We start from the raw sequence: 20,685 nt of genomic DNA, 5'->3' as shown, positions 1-20,685 counted from the left end.
TATATCATAGATTTTTAGTATCAAATTTTGAATATAATGTTTACTCTGGTAAAAATTTATCTTTTGTACAAAATATATTAAAATATTCCTAATCTTACAGTCAGCATGTCAATTATAACTAATCTGAGGTATTATTTAATACTAAATGAAATTTAGTTTTTCACACATCTCTTGAAGGAGGATTGATGGGGGTAGGGGAGGATTGGAACGGCGCGACCAGTAGCAGTTGGAAAGAGGCAAGGTGGGTTACTGATTGACAGATAGAGGAATATTTTTTTATTAACTGAAGATATTTGATTTAGCTCACCAAAATTCATACAAATTACCGGCCAGAATATAATTTAAATACTGGAATTCTTACAATTTGATGATCATTTTGAATATAAACATCATAGATTTTGCATTAGACATACATTTTAGTATAATGTTTACTCAGTAAATATATCTTTATTTATATATGATATTTATATTTAAAATATTCCTGATCTTCTGAGAATCCGTATTCTAACTTTAGTTTGAGGTATTATTTATTAAAATTTAGTGGTTTTAATTTCTCACAGAGAAGAGCCAGGAGTGTAGTGTGAGAAGAGGGGAGGAGTTGAGTCCATTATTTGAATGGATAACAGCAAGCTATATTTCTATTTCTCTTAAGTATTTAATTGTGTGTCATAAAATTAAGATCTTTTTACTAGAACATAGGTATTGTGTTGGAAAAAGTAGAGTTTGGGTTCAATCATCTCTTGGAATTAATCCACCTTATGTTCTGTTGTTCATACTTGGTTTTCACTTAACAAATTTTCTTAGTTCAATTGACATTCTCTTTTTCCTATGGACTTTTTCACAGTTTTGTGTACATGTACAGTACAGTACATAGTTTTACCTACTGTATTATATAACATCTACAGTCTTGAAATGCTTCAGATTTTGTGTTAAGTTTTATTAAACTGTGAGTCAATAAATTATAGACCTTTGTGTTGACAGGTATAGTTCATTATATTCAAAGTTTATATTATTAGTTTACACTTTGTTCAGAGGAAAAGCTGTTGACCTTCTCTTGTTCACTATAATGTCTCCCAGGAGTGTACACCAGCACCTCAGTGTATGCAGCCCACTCAACCTCATTAAAGTTTTGTATAGTATTCCTATTTGTTATTGTTTCACAGTTTGAATTATTCATCGTTGCACTACTAAACAGATTCATCTAAATATTGGACATTATTATTATTATTGTTTATTATAGTTTTGTCTTCAAAAGACCTACAGTATTTAATTAATTACTCCCCTGTTGAGTGAGACTCAGCTGACCTCAGTAGTAGAGATACCATTATTGATTGTTGTTTACATTATTGACATAACTGAGGAATCGCATAATGACAAGAGTTTCCTTTATTTTGTATTCATCTGTTTTATGTATAGAATATACTGGTCTGCAATGACAAAAAGATGTTCAGAGGGTTCACTACAGTTGGGTTCTGGTGTGGAAGATATTTGTTATGGGATATATGTTGGGGCTAATCCACATTGAAGAGATATGATTATTGCTTTTATCCCTTGACCTGTTTTAAATACCATAATTAAAATATATTCCAGATTTGTTTATGATTGTAAATATTTGACACAGTACTTTTTTTATACATATGTAATTAATACAGGTGTGACCCCTCACTGGCCAATTACTATGCATATTGTGTCATTAAAACCCCAATACCAGAACCCTTCACCTGTATTGGGCCGTACAACCTCTACTAAGCTCACATCAAAAAACACTTACAAAGAACTTGTGTTGTTGATCATGCAGTATTTACAATATCTCCAGAACCTAATTTTGGACCACACAGCCAGCATCAGCCATCAAAAGAGTGAAATTTGGATAATGTAACTTAGGTGCTGGCCAGTGAGATATCCCAGCTGTTACTACTCCCAAAATATTCAGTTCATAACAGTTAATTGTCCCCCAAAATATTTTGCTGCTCATAGGAACCACTACAGTACTAAATTGAGTTTGTGTATAGCAATCCTTTGATTACCAGATTTGTTTCTTGCAGGTTTGAGTATTAAGTGATTACCATAGTACAGTACACAGTAAGTCACCATTCTTCTCAACTGCATCTTAAAAAGTTTACGAAACTTCATGAGTTATGCTGGCCACAGCACTGCACAATATTTAGTGTGGCAACAATTGCCTTCCTTATAATCTCCGCCCATGCAGCATCCTCATAACCCCTATTCACACTCACACATTTACCTTTAACTTTTCGGCTACTTTTCATAGCCACATATGCAGTGTTTGTTGATATAATTAAATATTGGTTTACCAGCTACTACTGTATTCTTGATGTTTATCCTTTCTACAAAATAAATATACTCACGAAAAAACAAAGAGATGATTATATTAGATGCAACTCATATATATATGTACATATAAAGCGAAGAATGCAAGAGAAGTGTATAAATCCTCTACAGCTTTTATAATGGGAGTAAATGGGGAAATATAATCCAGTTTACGAAATATTTATCTGGAATGGAACATTTTTCTGAACGAAGAATGCCTGTCTGATTTCCTCAGTCAGCAAACACAATCGTTCAAGAAAGGGTTGCTAGATCTTTCGAAACCATTGTTTCAATAGGTTTTGTTGATGGTTCAACTCATGGTGCCTAAAATCAACAAAAAAAAAGTAATGTCTGCCAGAACAGCATATGTTGAAACACGGTGATGATGATAGGAATTGGGAGAATGAAATTGAGAGAAAGGAGATGGAAGAAGTCCTTACTTAATTGTGACTCATGGTGCCGTTCTCTTAGGTAATTCAATTTATTTTCTTTAATCAACACTGCACTGCATTTTGTGTCTCATTTCAATTGATAAATTGATCACGGCGCGGTTCACGTCTAAACTCATTTAAATGGAAACGTGTGATGTGCTGAAATACAGTTATAAATCATCACCAACTTTGTATTTATGCTGCGATGTATGTGGAATACTATATCTTGATTTCTTGATGCTATATAAGTAAATTTGATGGTTATTTTTCATCTCTTGTACCAAAATACACGGCGTTTATAGGTATGGTTTATGGCAACTGAAGCAGATGGGGAGAGGGAGGAGGAAGCGGCGAGGCGTGGGGAGGGCAGGATGTGGTACGTCCGATTTTGACAGTTGCTTTTGTTGATTATTGTTTTGTTTATCGGATTCTTGGTAATGACTACTGACTGATGAAATGACCTGGTGAATATAATTAACATTGCTGGGATTCTTGTAAGATAGTGATTAATTTGAATATAAACAGCTATAATTTGTACATATGGTACCTTGTTTAGTACCGTAATCGAAGATATTTTTCAGCTTTCAAAATTCATTATTTCTTTACGTTTCTTTAGTATGGTGTGTGCATCAATGGACAATGGTAAAGAATTATGTAAATCTACCCAAGCACGTTGACTTTATTTTTATAAAATGTACACTATTTTGCTGCAGTTTTATCTTGATAATATAAACATTTATATATTCTATTAATCATACCGTAAGATTTCAGCAATGAAAATTATATTCTCTGCATTCGGGAATATTACAGTGGTCCTCGGTTACTTGAGCACAATCCGTTTCCAACAGGTTCCATACCACTCGTTAACGAACCATTAAAACAATGGGTTTTTGTTACGGTTCCATCTCACAAAAATTTCCAAACCAACAAAAATAGAAAACTACACTTACTTTAGTTATGTATATAGAAACTCAAAAAAAATAATTAGAGATGAATAAGAATAATGGAGGAAAGAAAAAGAAAACATTGAGATTGGAAAAGTCCCCACACAACATCACCCATAAAATTTTAGTTCTCTTGGTGTAATTCAAGATTATTTTCTTTAAATCAACACTGCACTGCATTATATATGTCAATATGTAAAATAAATTTCAAAATGACCAATAATTGTTGGAAACACAGAAAAAAAAGCGTTTAGTTGAAAGAGAGTTTCAAGCAAGATGTTACCTCCACTGAAAACGAGAGACTAACCTATCTGGTGTCTAACAGGCTGGATGGCACGCCAGAAACTAATTTCTTTACCAAATTATATTCAATAATTATTAAAAACCAACAAAGTAATAATAAACTTTTAAAATTTAATAATATAAACCTTGATATTTACTAAAATAGTAAAATATAAGCCCTAAAACAATTACTGTAATGCTGACTAATACCACCCTGGTGGACGCCGTCTGGCGAAAACATGTTGAAATCGGCTCGTAAAATCTGCATTAATTGAGGATTGCTGCGTTAACGAAGTTAGAATCTTATAGGTAAATCGTTAACGAAATCTACCGTTATGGCCTTTCGTTAACGAGGATCACTATAAAACGGAATCTCATCTGCAACCGCAAATATGCGTGGGAAGGTGGCGATATGATTTGATTTGGCGCTGAAAGGCCTGCGTGTTTGTTATCATTTCCTTAAGAGTGACTAAGCTCTTTTTCACCATTTTATTTGGGCTCGAATATAACACATTTGCTGGGATTCTTGGGAAGATAGTGATTTATTTGAATACCTGTATAAACAATCTATATATTTGCAATAGACACTTAACAATTTTTAGTACCATAACCATTTTAGTGCATGTACAGTGCAGGTTTGCACTTAGGTCCATTTATTAGAGGACCCTTGTATTGCAGTGTTGTATATGTACAATATTGAATAAATTCACTGGATAAACATACTGTAACCTAATGGTTAGTAAACTCTCAAGTAAGTGAGTGTCAAGTCTCTCAGTATGGTGGCACGTGTAATCTTTGTCCCCAATCATAAGTCCGTTCTCTCTCGCTTCAGAACCTAGTCATCGTTCTCTCTTAATCTTAAGTGCAAGAGACTTCGTTATTTCTTAAGTAACACAGAATTTGAAAGCATAACCCATTGCAACTGAGGTTGCAATTATTGAAAACAACTAGATATGAATTACAGCAAATGTGACTTATTGTCAATTTGTAGAAGAAAGTATCTCAACTAGATGGGTTAACATTACACCTGGGCAAATGCTTACTAAAGCCTAGAAGGATATTCATAAACACACAATATCTGGCCAGTATAGAAGGATCATCATGTCTCCATCAAGAGATCCGTGGAGTGTTGGTCAGCAAGCGTCCTGAAATTTTATCTTATTTTATTTTATTTATTTATTTATTTATTTATTATTTTTTTTTTTTTTTTAAGCACTAACTTATATCCGATCGAAATTGCCCATTAAGATTTAGACGTTAACGTATGACTGTAATTGCTCGGAAACACAAAAAAAAATTTATTGAAATAGTCTCAAGCAAGATGTACCTCCACTGAAAAAACAAGAAGACCCAGCACTAATGATTGTGTTGATAGGACTGTTTTAGCATAAAAATAGTTTCCTGTACTTCAATTATGTCAATAATTGCCAAAATAAACTAAAAATTAACAATAAACTTTTAAAGTTGAATAATACAAAACTATTGATATTTACTAAAATAATAAGAATTTAAGCCTAGAACCGATTACTGTATTGACCCGGACTAATACTACAACTGGTGGACCCGCCAAATGCAAGCGAAACATGTTGAGTCCCATCGTAAAACTTCGTAATAGAGGATTGCTCTTTAACGAAGTTAAAATCTTATGGAAAGTAAATAAGTAAACCAAATCTACTTAACGAGGATCACAATGCATTATTTACGAATAACAAATATACTGTACCATATCTAAATCCACAGGAGCACACAGTGATAGTAAAGACATAAAATGCACAATTATTCATGGATTTAAGAATGTGAACCAGCTTTCAAAATGTGGTACTCTACTGTACTCCAGTGTGACCCGAAGCTGTTCATGCCACCAGGGTTATGTGTTGTACATTTGTGGCGATTGACTCGAACTCACCTCTTTGTTTTTTTTACCACTTTCCTGATCTTTAGATTTAAGTGAACAGTACAGTCAAAACCTTAATTATGTTCAGTACAATTTATCTTAATGTTATGGACAATAATATTTACGTATGAAACACTTCATGATCAACAAAACACAACATTCTTGAAATTGATACAATACCATAAAATTAGGAGAGAATCTAAAGAGACATCACATATAAAACAATAATTTTGGTATGAACTAAACTTTAAATAGTGAATCTTGCACAACAATACTCCATACTGTACTGCTACAAAGACTCGGCATTATGATACACCAGTCTATCTTATGTTCAAAAGTTAACTGGTTCAAACATCAAGGACATGTCATAAAGTAAAAACAATACTGTACAGTACTGTAATTATAGCACTGTAAACTTACACTTGTTATTGAAATACAGATACAGTGTGCTTCTACACATTTGATGCTTGTTTGGATTTGTAAAACCTGCAATTACCTATTTCTTGAAATGAACAATACAATACTTGTATATCAAAGAAAGTGAACATTACATACATACATTCTAAGCAGTTTGACAGGCTACAACATGTTGCAACAAAATTGTTGACAAGTCCGTGAAATCTTTCAAATCCAGCTCCACTCTTCGACAGAATTCTCTTCCAATTTCTTTTATTTCCCAAGCAATTTACCATTGTGTATTTACAAATATCAGGAAATCAATTAGCAGCAGCAATACCCCAAGTTTTCACTTACCGGTGTGTTAAGTTGGAGGTTATAAGGCACATTGAGGTGTGGCAAAAAGACAGTGGACACCGATAAAGTTTTAGAAATAAATATTGACTGTGACAACTATTTCTGGTAAAATTATATTTATTTTTTTTTCACCTATGTATACTTGTACTGCATTTTCAGTTTTAATGCAAGTAAAGAATGGCAAGTTGTATTCCAAAGTGTCATTTTATTACTCTCTTTTTTTCCCAAGAACCAAACCTCCCAATTTATAATAATAATATTAATAATAATAATAATAACAATAAATTAATAAACACAATTTAATTTACACTTATTTAGTTTATGTTATGGTTTTGGAGAACATACCCTTATCATAAATTGAGGTATATTTCTTTATATATTTTCATAAAAGCAATTGATGAACAAATTTTATTAAATTAGCCAGAGGATGTTCCTTTTTCTGCAAGTGACCTTGTACTGTAGTCTCAATTAATGTTGTTGCATGTTGTGAGCTGGGCAGCAGTGTTTTCATTGCTTCTTAAGTACTGTACTGTACCTCACCATGCTCATACACAATAAATTTATCATACATCTTCTTAGGCCCCACTAGCTACTGCTGTCTTTCCTTCCATTAACACTCATACAGTACATTGAACATAACGGAGGTATCAAGTGTTCACAACTTGACATAGGCCACCAATGCTTGTGTGTCTTTAGGAAATTTGTGTGTGTGTGTGTGTGTGCAGAGCCCAACCTGAGGATTTTATACAGGTAGAGGAATACATAAACCTTGTGCTGCTTCAGTGATACATCATGGGTGCTCGTAGTTCTCTTGGAGATTTGCTCAACTTTCAGAGTGTAACATGTAAAGTGTGGTGATACAAGATGCTCTATACGGAGTCTTTAAGATGTATAAATCTATTTTGTTGTCAAATTTAAGTTGTATGTACAGATAAGGGGATTAGAGAGGGCGAAGGAGATACTGTATAGTGATAGGGTTGCCCGGAGGCTCATGACTTTCCTCAGGGGAACTCTGGTGGGGATTGAATCATCACAAACAAGATAAATGATGATCTGGAGTACAGTAAAGCCTCAAATAACGACGTTAATGTGTCCTCCAATGTTGCAGTGTAAGGTGAATCATTAATTACCATTAAAATAAAGCAATAATAGTGAGATGCGCTCCCAAGTGTGACCTTTTCATAACTTTAGTGTGGCTTTTTACCCTCTTTTCCCCCCAAACAATACAATTAATGAAAAATGCAAACTATATTCTTTAAATGATTTTTATGAATGCACCTTATACAATATACATCAATACAGTAATAATAAAATCACACAAGAGGAGATGGGACGCTATTGTTGTCAGTGTTTACACCCATAATGTCAGTTATCCATCTGAAACTGAAGAAAATAAGACCCTGGTTGTTGTTGTAGTAAAATCAATGTAAAAAATTTTTTTTGTTTTATTTAATGTTATTTAATGTACAGTAAAAGTAACCACTGATGTTAAAGAAAAAGAAGAGTGATAGTGGAACAGAAATGTTTACTTGCGCCCTCAAGGAAACCTCGTCATTTATCTTAAAAATATGTACAAAAGATTCGTTATTGATTATTACTGAATATGTATTTGATTGAATTAATGTTTATATATGCAAAATTAACAATGCAATTCATTAATAATATGTAGATTATTAAAACACACAAGAGGAGATGAGACGGCATTGTTTTCGTGAGTGTTTACACCTGTGAGCCCGTGACGGTGGTTCTACATAAGAAACTGAAGAAAATAAGACCTTGATTGTAGCTGTAGTAAAATTATTGTAAAGAAATGAATATGTATGTTTTAAGTAATGCTATTTAATGTTAATAAATGGAACAATAGAAGTAGCTAACCATTAATGGTAAATAAAAAACGAAATAGATTGGGAACGCCATTGTATGTAAGTGCGTACATGTGAAAACATCGTCATTTCTCTAATTAAGAATATGAAAGCAACTCTTCTTACTGTTCATATATGTTTTAAATAATACTTACTTATGTAAAACAAAAATTCTACTCACAAATGGTGGTAAAGTCTAAAACATAAGGACAGCCAATGAATATTGTGCGAGTTTGTACTCAAATGACGAAGTCATCAGGTTCAACTCTGGCTGAACCTGAAGCTTTCCATAAAGGTGTCATAGCTGGTGCTGAAACTGTTACTGAACCTGAAGTTTTTGCTGAAGTCAATGGCTTAGGCCTTCGATAAAGCTGTCGAACGAACCTTTCACAGCCGCTACATCTTTCTGTAGAGGTCATATGCGTTTTTCACGTCCCTGTTAATTTTAATGCTTCATTCTGTTAATGGATCCACTTCAGAAAATATGTTCATTGCTTGCTCCATATAATATCCACAGACCTCTCGCCTTTTTCATATCGTTTTAACACATCTAGTTTCTCGACTAAGCTTATGCAGTACAGGACACTTTCTTTTAGCTTTTGAACCAGCACTACCATCACTTGCTCTCTTGGTCATGTTGAATAGGGATGCAAAAAATGCTGTAAGAAACCTGTTCAGATGCGTGAAAACAAAGGGCCCGCCAGCTGCGACTGTTTATGCTGGCGTCACCACTCACAAGCCCGGCAGCCTCCGTGCGCAAGGCGCGGTTTTTTTCTTCTTTTTTTGTGTGTATAATACAGATCGGGATTTAGTTATTATTTATATGAAAATGTAATTTTACTTAATTTTTTTAATATTTTTGTCGTAAATACGAAGAAAATATTGGTGTCAATTGAATTGAGTCCTAAATTAACCATGGTCTTAAGTAGGATTCGTCATTAGTAGAACCGTCGTTATCGGAGGCTTTCCTGTATGTCTTCACTGTCTCTTTGCTTGTAATAAACTGTACATAGTATAAAAGAACTTTTCTGATGCATATTTTCAATGATTTAAGAGTCTACAGTATTGAGTATACAAGATATACCTGGATAAATGATGTAGAAATTCATCAAATTCTTTTCTTATATAAATTAGTAAAATACTTATAGCACCAATTTGTTGGTCAATGACCATATTTTCTAGAGCGTGAGGATGTGGCAATACTATGCATGGATCAGACATCATATTGTCAGTTTTGGTGATGGCAGTTGGCTTAACAGCTTATAGATGAAGCCTTGCAGGGGAAGCAGAGAGGGCAGAAGAAATGTGCAGTTATTAGGTGGCTTGGAGAATTATTATGGTCACCTCACAAAGGGAATTGAGTCATCAAAGATATGGTAAAAATGCTATGGTTGTGAACAGTGAAAAAGAATAAAACATTTTCATTATGGAAGAATTCCTGAAAGTACAGTATGTTGATAAAAATATAAAAAATCCAAGTACTGTAGTTAAAAGTCTTATTTGTTACAGAGAAGTCACTTTTTATTATGAAAGAAAATGCAACCATATGTATTAATACAGTACAGTACTGTATATCAAATATTGGTGTACAGTACAATCAGTCCCCGAATTACGACGGAGTTTGGGACCGACGACCAGGTCGTAAGTCGAATTGGTCGTAAGTCGAAAGTGCGAAAATAATACATAGAAAATCTAAAATGGGTGTCTCTTTTTCTTCTCAGCACAATGAGAACTCTCACTTTTACGCTTGCCAGCCATTTTAAAGGGAATTACAAGCGAAAATTTTGTCAGTACACAGCGCAATCACGAACGTCGGGACTTGAAAATACGTTATTTGAAAAATATTTTATACGACTGCGGCGGTCATATGTCCGGGTGGTCGTAAGTCGAGGAGTACCTGTATTAGTACAGTCAGTTTAGAAGTTACAGTAAGCCTTATTGAAAGGAACTTGGGGCTTATGATTATTGTTAATACAGTACAGTAGTACCCCGATTTACGCGGTCAATTGAACCCACAGGGTACAGCGGAAAGTGAAAACCGCGTAAAGTGAACAACAGAACATATGGGATTAATTCCAGTAGAGACTGGCCCGACCCCCAAACTCCACTTTTTCAGACACAATACCTACGTTGTAGTAAAAATTACATCTTAATTTTATGATGGTATGCACACACAATTAATAATTAAGAGAAATATCAATAATATTAGTTTTTTTAACACTTACATTAGTAGAAAAGATGGCTGGTTCCGAGGCAGAGGGCAGATTATTGACCCTCACCTGTATCACGTGTATCAATTGTATCACTATCCACCACATAGGCTTGCAGGGCCTCTTTGTCAAACCCCTCAAAGTCCATATAAGTCCATATCCTCACTATCACTATCACTGACTTGGGCCGGCTGTGGTGGGTGGCGGGTGAAGAACTCGGTAATGTTTTGATGACTGGGCGACCTTGTGCGCATCCTGCCCGCGCCGCTTCCCGCGTATATGAGTAGATGCACAGCGTAAAGTGAAAGTCCGGTTCTGGCGAGGTACCGCGTAAATGCGAAATCGCGGAAAGTGAAACCGCGTAAAGCGGGGTATTACTGTATAGTACTGTATGCTCTATGTATACAGTGCAATAATATCACTGTTAGCTGGATTGAAATTTGGTCAGAATTTTTCTGGAAAAGTTCTCTCAATTCTGGGTTTGGGATTGATTTTCCAAGGTTGAAAATCAGGCTCTTTTCTGGCAAATTCGAAGAAAATTTCTCAAAACTCCAATTGTTTTTCTGGACCTGATAAATTCTGAGGTTGAAAATCAGCTGCATTTTCTGAAAATTCCGAGAAAATTTCTGAAACTCCAAAAAAAAAAAATCTGGGTCTGGGAGCAAATTCAGAGAGTGAAATAATGCGTCATTCTGGAAAATTCCAGAAACTCTCCAAATTTTTTTTCTGTGTCTGGGAGAAAATTCCAAAAATGAAATGATACACAATTTCCCCAAAATTCTAAAGTTTTCTCAGTACCCGGAAAAATTCCGGGGATGGGGTATTTTTTCCGAGTTTGAGAGAGTCTCGTTACCGGGAAATCTCTCATTCTTGGAAGTGCTCTGCACCAATTGTTCCGGCTAACGGGAATATCACTATATATGATTAAGAAGTAATTACTATTAATACGAGTATGCGTACATAACAGAAATAAGAATTATAGCAACTTGTTATGTTGGGACAAGGTTTTACATGTACATACAGTACTTTAAGAGTAATTAGTACAGTATTATTAGAATAAGCATTAAACAATGCATAAGAATTCACAGTACAATAGGGCTTTCTTTTTCATACTCTTCCATAATATGCACACAAATCTTTGCTCCTAATATCTTCAGTAAAACAAAAGAAATTTTAATTATTGATGAAAAAGAAAAATGTTGCAACACATATTAAGGAATCAAATGCATATAGTTTCAAGTAAAAACAAAACAAAATCCATTACTTTATGGAGTCTGAATTAATTCAGTTAAAATAAAGAGACTCCAATGGATCTATATTTGTGCAGACAAAAATACAAAAACTGTCAGAAAAAACATAGGATATTGGTAACCTGTATGAAACAGTAAAAATGTAATGTTGTAAAGCAAGGGACTGTAAAATAAGTACGACTGTTACATGGGGCAGTGTGTAGTGACCAAGTCCCTCCCGTTCTTGCAGGGCATAGCAGCGTTGCGCAGACTAGGCCGGCCCCATCCCTGCCCCTTCTGCACCAAAGTCTTCCCCTTCAAGTCCATCCTTCGCAACCACTTACGAATTCACACAGGGGAGAAGCCTTATGCATGTCGAGTGTGCGGGCGAACATTTAATCACTGCAGCAACTATTATAAACACGAGAGATCTTGTGCCCTCAAGCTTGCAGAGTGTGCTGAGGATCAGGCTGGTGTAACCTCAATGCCTTTTGGTGGAGGGGAACTTTGGGGCGATGCTGGATCAGGAAATACACCAGACTCACTCCAACAGTCAAACACCAGCAATACACAACCTCAAGCACACTCCCTGTCACAACAGTCTCATCAGCCACATTCTTTATCATCACAGTTGTCATCACATACACTTATATCTCAGCCTCAGTCAATGTCTCTCTCCTCACAACAGCAAACACTTCCTCATACCTCACAGTCCCAGACCCTGCCTCTTTCTACACAACAGCCGACACTCTCCCGAACTTTGCCATCTCAGTCACATCCAGGAGATCATCAGGCACATGCTATCCCACCACACACTTAGTCACACCCTGTCAACACATCACATCATCAAACATAATCTCTCATATCGTCTGTTTCCCATATCCATGTGTTTCTTATTTTCAGAGCAGCTAACAGACAGGACCCTTTCAGTGCTGAATTTTATCCACATAATACAATACAATATAAGTTATATTTTTAGAGCTCATCCCTTTTCATAGTTCATTCATGCCTTTCCTATTATACACTCACACACCATGGACTTAACCACAACCTATCATATTATGACCTCAGTCAGTTTGAGAACCCGTTTCTACTTCTGTACAGTAGTCTAAAAGTAGCATAGTATTTAAACCAATTAAGTATGCCCTATGGGCCATCAATAAGTGACTTGCAAGCCTTACTTCTTAATCACTCCCTGGAAGAGTCTACCTTTGTCATAGGGCCTCTACATGTTGAATGGTCAGAGGCACTATGACTGTCAAGACAGACAATGGTTTTGCTGTAGGTAGCCTTTGCAGCAAAAGCATTGTCTGTATGGATAGTACATCCTGCCATCCTGTGATTAAAAGGTATGAATCTTGAAACTGCCTCATTGATGATCCTTAAGTCATCAACTCGTTAAAACAAAATCAGGTACAGTAATAATAAAATGTTTTAGTTAGTTGACAGCAGTGATTAAGTCCATATGACAAATTATTCAGCTAGGTAATATTAAAAAGGTTCTGCTATAGAACATAGTTTGTGTTAACACTCAGTTGAATTATTATAAGTATTCCAAGGCATTTATACCAGGCATTGTATTTAAATGTTTTGAGAATGGACATAATGTATAGATTAATGTTTTGTTATTATCCCAATATTCCATCATACCATACATTAAGAGAAAAAATATAATTGCATATTATAATTATTTTGTTATTCAGTATTGTTCTTTAAATTTATACATTTTATATATCAGTACACCTTATATCAAAGCTTGTTTTAATTTTTATGGCCTACGAGTCATGAATCAATCTTGATGGAGCTTCTTTTGTCCAGTGGGATATATCTCCTGAAGCAGGGACATTGTCCTACATGGATCAAATTGCCTGAACAGTTGCTTGCCAGGAAAATTAGTGGCTGGTAAGAATATTATCTCAGCTACAGTACAGTTGTGGTTCATAAAACATACAAGTCTAACTGTCACTGAAGTGAATCTCATTCAGAACCACATGACTCGGCCCTCATTTTTCCCCTGGCTCTCTTCTATTCTACTCACAATGGAACGTTTTTCTCACAAAGTTTTCTTTTGCTATACAGTATAGTATCATAAATTATGTTTGCATTTTTTTATCTATTGGGCATTATGACATCATGCTGATCTGCTCGGTCTTTCTATATTATCATTGAAAGTTGCTCGACAAGTGGATCTACCCTACCCTGTGCTATGCAGTATTAAGGAGTATTCTTTGTAGATATAAACCAGCTTGAATGTGTGGACACTTCATACACAAGGATTTATTGTCTTGATTATTACCATGTAGTGGATAGTTGAAGACTACAGGTGTTATGTATTGTTTGGGAAGAAAAAAATGGTTTCACTAGTGCTTAATTTAATCTTTTATATTTGATGGTGTTTGAGCAAATTTTATTCTCCACCCATGTATGATACAACAGGGAAGACATCACTTCAGTTCACATAAAGTGATCCTCTCATCACATTACAACAGTTTGGAGTACAGTACAGTACATATACAGGGGGTCCCCGACTTACGAACACCCGCCGATACGAACGAGGTCCCATAAGGTCAATTATTTTAAGAATCTGACATAAGTACAACTGGTTCATTGTGTTAACGTACGAGAACTAATTTGAGTGGCATAGTGGTTAGGCGAAGCGGTGTGTGGGGAGTAATGCATCACCCAGCCATGCACCTTGAGGGAGCATCAGTACCCTTTACCCTCACCACAGTAACGTTTGTGATCAACTGCAACTGTTGTTTTTTGCTCATCAACTCTTTTTCTGCCCCCATCATGGCTTCTAAATGCAAATAGTAGTGTATCCAAGAAAAAGAAAATAATTACAATGGAAGTGAAAGTTAATGTAAATAAACGTTCTGAAAAATGCGAAACACCCTGTCATTGGTAAAGCATTGGGCTTCAATCTGTCAACAGTCGGAACAATTTTGAAAGACAAACAGGAAATTCTTGAACATGTAAAAGGTTCTACACCAATGCATTCAACTGTGATAACAAAACAAAGAAGTAGATTGGTAATTGAAAAGGAAAGATTGTCAGTGATATGGTTGGAAGATCAGCCAGTCCCAGGTTTCACTGTAAGTGTCAAACTTTAATTTTTACTTTCCTTTACTGTATTTTGTCATTCAGTTAATCCCTTCCTTTCTCTTAAATTAAGTGATTTGAGATGTATAAGAGGACTTAGGCTACGGTATAGTGCACATAGGGTACCGTATATGTTCTGACTTACGTACATTTGCGGCTTAAGAACGTCCTCAAGAACGAAACTTGTTCGTAACCCAGGGACCCCTTGTATTAAATTCCATGAATACTGTACTGTTCTACAGTACTAATTTGCACTTAGGAGTTCCTTTTCTCATTTACTATAATGTACAGTAGTCCCTCACCAACCGCGGGGGCTAGGTTCCTGGAAAACACTATGGTTGGCAGTTGGTAAGACTAAAGGCATATAGGAAATAGAGGGTTTGGTTCCACAGCCATCAATAACACTCATCAAAGCCTAACTACAACGCTTGATGAAACAATCCCCTGAAGCATGCCACAAAAGGGAAGGGTCACCCTGTCCTTAGCTGCCTTAATTCCTAAAGCAGACCTCTCAGCCTTGATAATGAATGTTCTTTTTGACAATCTTTAAAAATAAAAATGCCAGTCTTGTCCTTGTTGAATACCTGCTCTGGTAGATAACCCTTTTCCTGAATCAACTTCACAAATTCTTCAGGTTACATCTCAGCGGCCTGGTGATCAGTTGATGCAGATTACCCAGTGAGTTTCACATTGTGCAGGCTGTATCTTTTCCTAGAGTTTTCAAACCAGCCCTTACTGGCTTGAAATTTTATGTCAGCAACACTTCCCTCATCCACACTTTCAACAAGGTGGCCATAAATCCGCCCGGCCTTCACACGTATCACCTTTAAACTTCAAGCCACATTTTTCTGGACTTGGTCTTCCATTTATATGTTCAGTGCCTTTTCCATCTTTTCAAGATTACGGTCACATGGCATCTAAGTTACTTTTGCACTTTTCCATGTGCCACCAGCAACCCTAGCCTTTATTGTAGCCTCACTTTTCTTGATCGTATGAATCTTGGATTCTTTTACCCCCATGGGGTGTCCCACTGATGTCACGCTCTCGCCATGTTCTAATCTATTGAGCCCTTCAACTTTCTTTTCTCACCTTTGTCACAAATGCACAGTGCCCACTTAGAGGACATAGTTTAAGGCAAAATCAGTGTTATTACACTAGAAAATATGTAATATTATATCCAGTGTACAGATCAGTAAAGTACATCTGCACAGTATGAGAGCACAACATTAAGAGAGCAGTGGCGGAAGAATACTGTACATTGGAAGATGGAGGGAAAATGACGCCTCGCTAACCTGCAGATATAGTACTTGAAATTCATTGTCGCAGTTGGTGAAATGGTATACAGAGTAAAAATCGTCGGGATCTGGAATCCGTGGATGGGAAATCCGCGGTTAGCGAGGGACTGCTGTAGTTTTGCTCTGAGTGCAGTAGTAATACTACCTCTATATTATAAATTCTTTTGTTCTGTTGCCTTATAACTCGGAATATTTTCTCCTCCTCCTTACTGGTTCAGTACTGTATGATGTTAATAGTATTTTCCCATAACCCTGAGTCAGAACCACCGTTCATTGTGTGATTACAAATAAAACTCCACTTATATATTTTTTAATCATGTATTCAACTGCATTACCCCCGAAATATGTCAAAGTACAGTACCCACAGGAGGTATTTGTATCCCTAATTGAGAACCTGGACTTTATTCTAATCTGTTTAAACAAAAAACTTGGTCTTTCGGAGAAGTTTGAGGATTATTATCCAATACTCAAAGGGATTCTTATTTTAACCTTACTACAGTACAGTACCAGTTTTGTAGTATTAGAAACTCACTAATTTGACTGATTTTCTGTTCAGGTCAGTACAGTACAGTAATATCTGTACTAACTTTGCCCAATGATAATTAAATCTTAATTAATGTGTGTAACACTTCGAAGTTCTTAAGATTAAACCTCTTTCATTATCATCATCACTGTTTTATGTTCATTTTCCATGCTTGCATGGGTCAGCCATGATAACCATGCAGCCCCTCTCCTTAGGTTCTTATCCATGAGGACATTTTGGACAACCTCTGCCATGTCATTCTTGGCTTCCTTCCCTCCACATTGATGCTTCTCTTTTAGGTGCTCAGTCATTTTTTCTGACATTTTATTCCTATACAGTAATGTGTTCCTTTCCTCACTTGACAGATTACTTTTAAGGCATAAAACAAAAAATTGAACATGAAAATCTTGGTGTTAACTGGAACAGTATGAAGCTCATACTTTAGAGGCTCAAATTTGTGGCTGGTCGATCTGAGGTGTTTGATATGGCAAGGTATTTTATGGTTGTGGCTCTTCAATTTGTTTGATTTTCAAAGCACAGATGGATCATGGTTGAGGTATCACACTCACTAACCACTTATTTACCTGGTAAACAGTTGCTTAGACATCATCATCACTGTTTTACTGCCATTTTCCACACTTGCTTGGTGTTCTAGCTGCCTTCAGGCAAATTTGAAGTAAATTTTACACTCGGATATCCTTATTATCACCAACTCACCTTGACTGAGGAGGAACTGGGCATTATAGTTATATTGTACTGTATAAGACTTCCAAATACCTAATTAGCTGGCAAAGTAGCATTGTAATTCCATGAGTTAACCAAAGATTACCTGCCTATTTATCTTTATAGGACAATAAACCTACTTCAGAACACATAACCCATGGACAAGGCAAGCAGGCTCTGCTAGGAGGGTATCTCACTAGTTACTTGACTCTTTCTCTTATCCATACAATTTTTTTTTCCATGATATACAAAGGAACTTTTAAGTTAAATACATCCAGCACTCTGGTTATGTTTTGTGTTCCATCAGTCATTTATGATTAACACATTTGTTAAATAATTACTGAGGTACATATTAGGTGAAAGCTTCATACCTGTCTCCATGTATTTATCCATTTATTTAATTAGTATTAAATGAAACAGGATAGTGGATTCTGTTTCCTTTAATACTAATTATATAAATGGAGTTCAGTAATCATACACAATATCTTAATGTAAATGCTGTAGTTAGACTCCCTGGTTCTGTAATTATTGTACAGTACAGTATATACTAGTAGCTTTTATAGAGGATGTGTAGAATTTAAAGTGAATTGGTTACCTGTAATTGAGTATTTACTTGATATTCATTTACCTATTGTTTTTTATTTGTAACTAACACATCATCAAGACAGGTATTGGCCTCACAATTTGTTAAACTGCCTGGTAGAACTTAATACTGTACAGTACTGTACTGTAATTTTTAACTGCAGTATAGTTGCTGTCCTTATACATTGTTGTTCAGTACTAATGTTCACCACATTACAGTAGTCCAATAATTTATACCATAATTGAATTTTTAATACACTAAGTAATTGAGAAATAATTTTGTTTATTGTGTCAACACAGTATTAAAGCTTTGCTTCAGATAGATATTAATTTCACGGGAGCTAATTGACAGTTTGTTGATCAGGTATGTACTGTACTGTACTGTACAGTATTTGCTTTGTAGAGGACTCTGTAGCTCTGTAATAAGATTATAGACTAATCTTACCTAAGCTAGTGTGAAAAGTACAGTGTTTAATTAAGTTCAGTTGTGAATAGAATATTTATTGTCCAACAAAAATGTTGCCATACTCTACTGTATAACAACTTCATCATCCAGAGATATTAAATACTGTACACTAGTTTGATGACAATTTAATTTGGAGAAATACGTACTTTACACACACAGAACAGAATCATGTTGTGTCGCAAGGTTTGTGTGTTTCACCTGCACAAAAAAGCAAACCCCTGGTAATTCGGAATTAGCTAACTCGTAATGCGATAATAACTCGCAATAGCAGTAAAATATTCAACTATAAATTAATTTTTAAATAATTATTTTTCACAGAAAAAAAATACAGTATTTTGCATAATTCACAATGTTCCGAGATATGATGATGCAATCTTCAAATGGCATAACACGTGTCACCTTACACTTGGGTCTCACTCTTGCACGAGCTAACCCACCCAGCATCTCTCTCTAGCTCAATGTGTTTATCATTTGTCTGTGGTCATTTAAAAAAAATACAATTGTGGCTTAGAAATACAGTAATCCCGTGTTTTTTGCGGGAATTATGTTCCTGAAACCCCCGTGAAAAGCCAAAACCGCGAATACTCTTTTTGGAATCACTGTACCTGTGGCCACCAAACAGCTCAGGTAGGTCATGCACTTAACCACGCCATGCTCTACTCTCACGGCCCAGTGGTCACACTGGCATTTACTAACATCATTATATGAAACTAATCATAATGTAGTATAATAATGGAAAAACGTAAGCACAGTTATATACAAGAAATGTTTATTCACAAGTAAATAAAAAAATTTATATTTCGCTGAGGTCGGCAACACCCGCATTGCCAACCTCTCTCTGCTGTCCCGGCGTCTGCCGCCCTCACTCAGTCACGCCAGCCAGCCAGTCCTCTTCCACCCACATTCCTCCACTTGAAGCCTTGTATTCTGACAAAAGACACAAATGAATTGTCAGTCTTCACCACATCTCGAGCCATCTCATACCACCTCTGAGCTTGTCCAATAAAACTTTTTTTTTCCGTTAAGGTCATCACTAGTCTTGAGCTCTTGGTCGCTTTAGAGTCTTTGCTAGTAATATTTGCCTTTGATGAGGCTGGCTTACGTTCCGGAGCCATGTGGAATGCACGTGGGAGGACAAACAGAAGAGGTAATCACAGTAGCGTTCACAGTACAGTAGGCACGTGTGGACTGAGGCTTCTCGGAGCAGCAGGTGTCTAAGGCGGGAAAGGGTGGCGTCTGTTTGCCTCACCGCTCGGGAATATCTAAAATGGCGCAAAATTTAAATTTTTGTTTTTAAAGGATATTTTATATACAGTCAACCCTCACTTTACGCGGTCCCACATTCCGCGTTTCCACGTTTACACGGTGCCCTGCCAGAACCCAGGATGCTCACATTCCGCGGTAGGTGTACCCCTTTACGCGGTGAAGTATAATTTTTTTATTTAGCTCATAAAATTCATACAAATTATCCAGCCAGAATATAATTTACATTGCTGGAATTCTTACAATTTGATGATCATTTTGAATATAAACATCATAGATTTTGCATTAGACATACAAATTTTAGATATAATGTTTACTCTGAGTAAATATGTTATCTTTTGTGCAAAATATATGACATTTATATTCAAAATATTCCTGGTTTTACAAGGAATCCAGCAATGTCAATTATATTATCCTAACTTTAATCTGAGGTATTATTTAATACTAAATGTTAAAATCTAGTTTTTTCACCCACCTTTCTCTTGAAGGGAGGGTTGGTGGGGGTGGGGGGGAGGGTTGGGACAGACTGACCATCTGGCGCTTGGAAGAGGGGGGGAGGCAAGGTGGGGTACTTTGATTGACAGATAGTGTCGTGAAGAATATTTTTTTTTTATTAACTGAAGATATTTGTTTTAGCTCATAAAATTCATACAAATTACCCGGCCAGAATATAATTTACATTGCTGGAATTCTTACAATTTGATGATCATTTTGAATATAAACATCATAGATTTTGCATTAGACATACAAATTTTAGATATAATGTTTACTCTGAGTAAATATGTTATCTTTTGT

The 20,685-nt window shown here is 35.8% G+C and overlaps 1 protein-coding gene across 5 annotated transcripts in view; it reads left to right on the top strand.

Annotated features, from left to right (window-relative positions):
• Window positions 1-19,384, top strand: part of LOC121872058 (protein bric-a-brac 1-like) — a gene marked incomplete in the record, with an annotated part of 144,665 nt that extends 125,281 nt beyond the window's left edge. For 4 of the 5 annotated variants that reach the window (XM_042374733.1, XM_042374730.1, XM_042374734.1 and 1 more), the window contains 1 exon segment: window positions 12,187-19,384. In XM_042374733.1, the coding sequence (XP_042230667.1) occupies window positions 12,187-12,756 (570 nt within the window). 5 annotated transcript variants of the gene reach the window in all.
• Window positions 19,385-20,685: the final 1,301 nt, after the last annotated feature.

Source organism: Homarus americanus, unplaced genomic scaffold, assembly GCF_018991925.1.
Source record: "Homarus americanus isolate GMGI-L3 unplaced genomic scaffold, GMGI_Hamer_2.0 scaffold51476, whole genome shotgun sequence".
Taxonomy (NCBI): Eukaryota; Metazoa; Arthropoda; class Malacostraca; order Decapoda; family Nephropidae; genus Homarus; species Homarus americanus.
This window is presented reverse-complemented; position numbering and strand designations above follow the sequence as displayed.